Raw genomic sequence first — 7,900 nt, 5'->3', positions numbered from 1 at the left:
TTTTTTTTTTTTTACTTTGAATTTGGCTTGAGATCAAGTTGAATGTTGTGCCACTTCAAAAATGAAAGTGCATGCAAATGTACAGAGTTGGCGTTTTATCATTTTTTACAGACAGAATTGCTTCTTTACAATACAGAATATCTTCATATGTTTAATAGAAAGATTTATAACAATATAAGGCTGTTTAATTATTGTAGTTTTTGTGATTATTTTTCACTTTTATCTAGAGAAAACGGTGATGCTTAAACAGTTCAGATCTGTCAAGGATGACACTCAAACATCTGCAGATGAAGATTTGATTTCAGAATGCAGGTAATTTGAATAACACATTAAAGCTTTTATGTTATAGAAAAAAAAACATTATTGTGTATGTTTTTTTGAAGTTTCATATTTATTAAAAGCAAATACCATTAAGGCTCCTTAAGAGCTTTTCATTTCTGAGGTCGTAAGTCAGAAAGAGTTTGATTACCAAGTATGTTTACACAAACATGGAATTTCACTTGGCGATAATGCAGAAGAAAGTACAAACATAGTGCAAATATACATGATAGTGCAGACATACATAGGAATTCCATAGTGAAGATCTTATGATTGATTTTGCTGTGAATTATCATGTTTTTTTTTCCGTTTGTTTTTTGTTTTTTAGCTCAGTTCATCATAAGAGATCAGAACCAGAGCCCAACTGTGTGTCTATGAAGAGTGACAAATCTATGGGTCCACCATTACAATTTAAGTGTGGAGATACACAACCTGGTCTCAGGTATAACATCTATATAAAAAACAATTATAGTATGACATTTTATATTATCAGAATTTTAAGACATGGGAAATTATTCATGTTGTTTACACCAGATTCTGACCCTACAATTCAAATGTCACAGCAGAAATTGCAGACTCATCAGACTGTTCCAGAGCAAATAGCTTTGGCTGAGTCTGCCTCTGTACTTCAGACTGAATTGCCTAGCAACGTTTATGATGGCTGGTGTTTATTTTGTTGTTGTTGTTTCTGAAGTCCTGGAGCTCATATCTCCGAAAACACAGAGGCAAATTTTCAAATAGAGGGTATCTTTATTAACAAACCGCATATTTGAAGATAAAATAACTTATATACAGTCTGTGTATAAACGCAATGTAAGAGATGACTATAAAGTGCTTTTTTAATGATAAAAGACATAGTGCAAATATACATGATAGTGCAGACATACATAGGAATTCCATAGTGAAGATCTTATGATTGATTTTGCTGTGAATTATCTTTTTTTATTATTATATTTTTTTTAGCTCAGTTCATCAAAAGAGATCAGAACCAGAGCCCAGATGTGTGTCTATGAAGAGTGACAAATCTATGGGTCCACCATTACAATTTACGAGTGGAGATACACAACCTGTTCTCAGGTATAACATCTACATAAAAAAATAATTATAGTATGACATTTTATATTATCAGGTATTTTCCACAAGACATGGGAAATTATTCATGTTGTTTACACCAAATTCTGACCCTACAATTCAAATGTCACAGCAGAAATTGCAAACTCATCAGACCAGGCAGCCTTTCTCCAATCTTCTATTGCCCAGTTTTGGTTAGTTGGTGTGAACTGAAGTCTTAATTTCCTGTTCTTAACTGACAGGAGTGGCACATGCTGCTGTAGCCCATCTGATTCAAGGTTGACCGTGTTTTCCGTTCAGAGCTGCTATTGAATTAACAAGTCATTATTTCAGTTGCTGTTGCCTTTCTTTCAGCTTAGACCACTCTGGCAATTCTCATCTGACCTCTGGCATTTTCGCCCACAGATTAGATACTAGATATTTTGCCCACTGATTAGATAAGTTAACTATCTACTGTTTTGTGGTCCAGGGTCACAGATATTAAAACCAAACGTTGATGTATTGATATGTTAATATGTGTATACACAAGTTCTTTTTGTTTTTTATTTTTTAAATCTGATTGGCTGAGAGCCTTTTCCAGGCGTGCAATATTCTAGTGATAATGGAACTTTAGCTGTTTCACCGTTTGTATCACTCTGCTTGTGGTATTGTTCACAGTCATGGCGAACAGCCAAATCCATTATAATTGTATTAATAATACTGTTTTTGTGGCACAGAATGTCGTTTTAAGAGTTTTCTTAGGTGAGAATGTACTTGTTAAGACTTAAAATATATGCTCCAGGGCATCAGTGGCTCATGAACCTACCGAGAGCAGCCTTACCTTGGCCAGATCTTCTGGAATTTGTCACTGGCTCTGATGTCGATAGTGGTTAAACAGGAGATATCATTTATTTTGGGTAAATCTAACAGGCAGTCTTTGGTCTCATGAATCAATTATTTGTTCCAGAGCAAATAGCTTTGGCTGAGGCTGCCTTTGTACTTCAGACTGAATTGCCTACCAATGTTTATGATGGCTGGTGTTTATTTTGTTGTTGTTGTTTCTGAAGTCCTGGAGCTCATATCTCCGAAAACACAGAGGCAAATTTTCAAATAGAGGGTATCTTTATTAACAAACCGCATATTTGAAGATAAAATAACTTATATACAGTCTGTGTATAAACGCAATGTAAGAGATGACCATAAAGTGCAAAATACATGATAATGCAGAGATACATAGGAATTACATAGTGAAGATCTTATGATTGATTTTGCTGTGAATTATCTTTTTTTTTTTTTTTTTTTTTAGCTCAGTTCATCATAAGAGATCAGAACCAGAGCCCAGATGTGTGTCTATGAAGAGTGACAAATCTATGGGTCCACCATTACAATTTACGAGTGGAGATACACAACCTGTTCTCAGGTATAACATCTATATAAAAAAATAATTATAGTATGACATTTTATATTATCCATATAAATATATTCATAAATTATTATATATTACTTATTAATTTATTAATTATTATAAATTATTCATGTTGTTTACACCAAATTCTGACCCTATAATTCAAATGTCACAGCAGAAATTGCAGACTCATCAGACCAGGCAACCTTTTTCCAGTCTTCTATTGCCCAGTTTTGGTTAGCTAGTGTGAACTGAAGTCTTAATTTCCTGTTCTTAGCTGACAGGAGTGGCACATGCTGCTGTAGCCCATCTGATTCAAGGTTGAACATGTTGTGCATTCAGAGATGCTCTTGCTTGGCTGAGGCTGCCTCTGTACTTCAGACTGAATTGCCTAGCAACGTTTATGATGGCTGGTGTTTATTTTGTTGTTGTTGTTTCTGAAGTCCTGGAGCTGATGTCTCCAAAAACACAGAGGCAAATTTTCAAATAGAGGGTATCTTTATTAACAAACTGCATATTTGAAGTTAAAATAACTTTTATACAGTCTGTGTATAAATGCAATGTAAGAGATGACTATAAAGTTTTTTTTTAATTATAAAAGACATACATAGGAATTCCATAGTGAAGATCTTATGACTGATTTTGCTGTGAATTATAATGTTTTTGTTTTTTTTTTAGCTCAGTTCATCATAAGAGATCAGAACCAGAGCTCAGATATGTGTCTATGAAGAGTGACAAATCTATGGGTCCACCATTACAATTTACGAGTGGAGATACACAACCTGTTCTCAGGTATAACATCTATATAAAAAAATAATTATAGTATGACATTTTATATTATCAGGTATTTTCTACAAGACATGGGAATGTAAGAGACAGTGTTGGGAAGGTTACTTTGGAAATGTAATAGGTTACAGATTACAAGTTACTTGATTTAAAATGTAATAAGTAGTGTAACTTTTCAATTACTCTATTAAAGTAATGTAACATTACTTTTAATTACTTTTTGATTACTTTTCTACATTTCCAATATTTTCAACTGTTAATCATTTTGAAACATTTAAACCAGGCAGAGTTAACCTTACAGTAGCACTCAACACTGATTACTGTCAGACTTTCAAAATCCTTCATCACTTGAATTAAGATTATAATAAGTAAGGGATAATATACATCTTTATTTTGCGATAACAACTGGCTGAATGTACATTATCTAACTTATTACATAGCTGCTTGATAGATTATTTAGATGTGTCGTGTCAAAATACTTAGACACGAAACACTGATCTGAGTTGAAATATTTGAACGCAAAGCTTCCATGAAGAAATCAGTTGCTAGCAAATGGCAAGTTCAAACTAGACATTTTAGGGATACAGTGCAGTCACACCACTTTTCTTACACAACATTTCACCACATAAATAATTGAGTAGTAGTACTAGTCTGTTAGTTATCTTATAATCAATTACAGTGTACAAAAACAATGGCAGCAACAATAGAGCAAGTCCACAATACCAGGATGACAGAATTAAGAAATTGTACACATAATATTGAATTAAGCTTTAATATTTTATTAGCTAACCAAACGCAAAGCTTAGGCCAAGAAAAAATATCAAGCATATAGCACTGACTTAAGTTGCCCCAAAAGAGTCTGAGCTGTGTAATGATTTAATTTAAACCACAGCCACCACAAATTCAGAGGTTTTTTTTTTTTTTTGCCTTTTATTGTGATAGGACAGTAGAGAGATGACAGGAAAAAGGGTGGGAGGAGAGAGGGGAGCGGGATCGGCAAAGGACCTCGAGACGGGAATCAAACTCGGGTCACCGTGAATGCAGTTGCGCTATATGTCATAACATAAATAACATCATAACAAGAAATAGTTTAATAGCTATGATACTGGGTTTGAAATCAAATGTTTGCATAGTTATGACAGAAAACACCAGCATCTAACAATGCCTTGGGAAAAAACAATCTTAAAAAAAAGAAATTTATGCATAAACCCAAATAGGAAATAAAACAGTTATCAAATAAGCATGTGTCCAATTCTGTGTCCTAAACTCCTGAAGAATTGGTGTCTCATTTTAGAGCAGTCAATGCAATTTAAAAGAAGTCAATTAAATCTGTAAGTGGAGGGGGAGGGTGTGTGAAAAAATTCAGATGTAATCCCCTTTGTAATCACTGGCATTTTCCAAAAGTAACTGTAATTTAATTACATATTTTTTCTCAGTAACTATAACTAATTATGATTACATTTATTTTGTAATTTAAATATGTAATTCCGTTACATGTAACTAGTTACTCCCCAACACTGGTAAGAGATGACCATAAAGTGTTTTTTTTAATGATAAAAGACATAGTGCAAAATACATGATAGTGCAGACATACATAGGAATTACATAGTGAAGATCTTATGATTGATTTTGCTGTGAATTATCTTTTTTTTTTTTTTTTTTTTTTTTTTTTTAGCTCAGTTCATCATAAGAGATCAGAACCAGAGCCCAGATGTGTGTCTATGAAGAGTGACAAATCTATGGGTCCACCATTACAATTTATGAGTGGAGATACACAACCTGTTCTCAGGTATAACATCTATATAAAAAAATAATTATAGTATGACATTTTATATTATCAGGTATTTTAAGACATGGGAAAATATTCATGTTGTTTACACCAAATTCTGACCCTACAATTCAAATGTCACAGCAGAAATTGCAGACTCATCAGACCAGGCAACCTTTTTCCAATCTTCTATTGCCCAGTTTTGGTTAGCTGGTGTGAACTGAAGTCTTAATTTCCTGTTATTAGCTGACAGGAGTGGCACATGCTGCTGTAGCCCATCTGATTCAAGGTTGAACATGTTCTGCGTTCAGAGATGCTCTTCCTTGGATGAGGCTGCCTTTGTACTTCAGACTGAATTGCCTAGCAACGTTTATGATGGCTGGTGTTTATTTTGTTGTTGTTGTTTCTGAAGTCCTGGAGCTGATGTCTCCAAAAACACAGAGGCAAATTTTCAAATAGAGGGTATCTTTATTAACAAACCGCATATTTGAAGTTAAAATAACTTATATACAGTCTGTGTATAAACGCAATGTAAGAGATGACTATAAAGTGTTTTTTTTTAATGATAAAAGACATAGTGCAAATATACATGATAGTGCAGACATACATAGGAATTACATAGTGAAGATCTTATGATTGATTTTGCTGTGAATTATCTTTTTTTTTTTTTTTTTTTTTTTTTTTAGCTCAGTTCATCATAAGAGATCAGAACCAGAGCCCAGATGTGTGTCTATGAAGAGTGACAAATCTATGGGTCCACCATTACAATTTACGAGTGGAGATACACAACCTGTTCTCAGGTATAACATCTATATAAAAAAAATAATTATAGTATGACATTTTATATTATCAGGTATTTTCTACAAGACATGGGAAATTATTCATGTTGTTTACACCAAATTCTGACCCTACAATTCAAATGTCACAGCAGAAATTGCAGACTCATCAGACCAGGCAACCTTTTTCTCAAATCTTCTATTGTCCAGTTTTGGTTAGTTGGTGTGAACTGAAGTCTTAATTTCCTGTTCTTAGCTGACAGGAGTGGCACATGCTGCTGTAGCTCATCTGATTCAAGGTTGAACATGTTGTGTGTTCAGAGGTGCTCTTCCTTGGATGTAACGAGTGGTTATTTCAGTTGCTGTTGCCTTTCTATCATTAGCTAATTAAGTGGCCAGTGAGTATTTGTATATGTAAGCAATAAGGTACAAGAGACTGTGACTTACAAAACAGCACACCTTGAGTATTTTATTGCTTTAATAAAATGGTTACCATCATACAAATGTGACCCTGGACCACAAAACCTTTTTCTGAAATTAAGATTTATACATTATTTGAAAGGTGAATAGATATGCTTTTTGTATCGATGTATGGTTTGTTAGCATATAACAATATTTGTTTGAGATACAACTATTTGAAAATCTGGAATCTAAGGGTGCAATAAATAAATAAATAAATAAATAAATAAATAACGAGAAAATTGCCTTCAAATTTGTCCAAATTAAATTCTTAGCAATGCATATTATTAATCAAAAATTAAATTTTGATATATTTAGAGTAGGAAATTTACAAAATGTCTTCATGAAACATAATCTTTACATAATTTTCCAATGATTTTTGGCATAAAAGAAAAATCGATCATTTTGACCCATACAGTGTATATTTGGCTGTTACTACAAATATACCCATGCTACTTAAGACTGGTTTTGTGGTCCAGGGTCACAGATATTAAAACCAAAAGTTGATGTATTGATATGTTAATATGTGTATACACATGGGCGACATTAGGGGCGGGGAGCATGATGTCAGCCACACTGCACTGCAATTGAAGCGGTTTGCCATGCCCAGGCCCGGTTGTACGGAGGTACTAGACGGTGCCAAATGCCCTCAAACGAAAGCAAAAGCAACTGAAGATCTGGCAAAATAGCCAGACTCATTGTGTAGTTTAGAGAGCTTCACTGATTATAACTTGTGAGATCGCGATGAACTGAGATGAGTGACGCTTTTATACGTGATAATAAAGTGAGCGCACTTTCTAGGCTATAATCCGTTCAGAATTTGTATGAAACGTTCGTTTTATATGGTGCAATGTTTCGGGATGACATCTGCATATTTATGCTGGATTCGTTCTTCGCCCGGCCCTTGTCCTACAGCTTATCAGAATTCCCGGCCCGAGTCCGACCCGAACCCTCTTCTCCCAAAACAGCTTATACTACTGTTTCAGCTATTACAATAGTCCAGTTTTGTATGCAATGGCAAAGTGATTATATTTCGTTTTTAATCAAGTTAATTTAAACGTTTTGAAGCATTTTTATTTTTGTTCGTTAAATATAAGTTTTTTGTTTTTTAAAGTAACGACAAAGCGGCCAGAGGGAAGACTGATCACAGTCTGTTTGATCAATTTTGCCTTCTGAAATCATCACGACTTGCCTAAAATAAAGTATCTATAGATATAAAACAGTTAAAGTATAAATCAATGTTAGTTTAAACGTTAAACCTAGATAGATGTGTGCTATTAGGCGCATATCCAGTCATTTGTATGGAAGCTAAAACCGCTTCCAAACAAATGGAGGCGC

At 33.9% G+C, this 7,900-nt stretch overlaps 1 protein-coding gene across 6 annotated transcripts; it reads left to right on the top strand.

Moving 5' to 3' along the window:
• Positions 1–228: 228 nt before the first annotated feature.
• Positions 229–6,388, top strand: LOC127158855 (uncharacterized). 6 transcript variants are annotated; one of them, XR_007826290.1, is made up of 8 exons: positions 229–312; positions 647–760; positions 1,282–1,395; positions 2,675–2,788; positions 3,452–3,565; positions 5,235–5,348; positions 5,574–5,789; positions 6,014–6,120. XR_007826290.1 is itself a non-coding variant. In XM_051101822.1 (8 exons), the coding sequence occupies exons 1-8, from the start codon at positions 239–241 to the stop codon at positions 6,361–6,363; spliced, it is 762 nt and encodes a 253-aa protein (XP_050957779.1). In that variant the 5' UTR covers positions 229–238; the 3' UTR covers positions 6,364–6,388. The 6 variants fall into 6 exon arrangements, 5 of the variants coding, with proteins under 5 accessions (XP_050957779.1, XP_050957784.1, XP_050957783.1 ...); XM_051101822.1 differs by lacking the exon at positions 5,574–5,789 and adding an exon at positions 6,360–6,388 and having other exon boundaries at positions 6,014–6,127; XM_051101827.1 differs by lacking the exons at positions 2,675–2,788; positions 5,574–5,789 and adding an exon at positions 6,360–6,388 and having other exon boundaries at positions 6,014–6,127.
• Positions 6,389–7,900: the final 1,512 nt, after the last annotated feature.

The sequence above is a fragment of the Labeo rohita genome, unplaced genomic scaffold (assembly GCF_022985175.1).
Source record: "Labeo rohita strain BAU-BD-2019 unplaced genomic scaffold, IGBB_LRoh.1.0 scaffold_1732, whole genome shotgun sequence".
NCBI classification, from domain to species: domain Eukaryota; kingdom Metazoa; phylum Chordata; class Actinopteri; order Cypriniformes; family Cyprinidae; genus Labeo; species Labeo rohita.
This window is presented reverse-complemented; position numbering and strand designations above follow the sequence as displayed.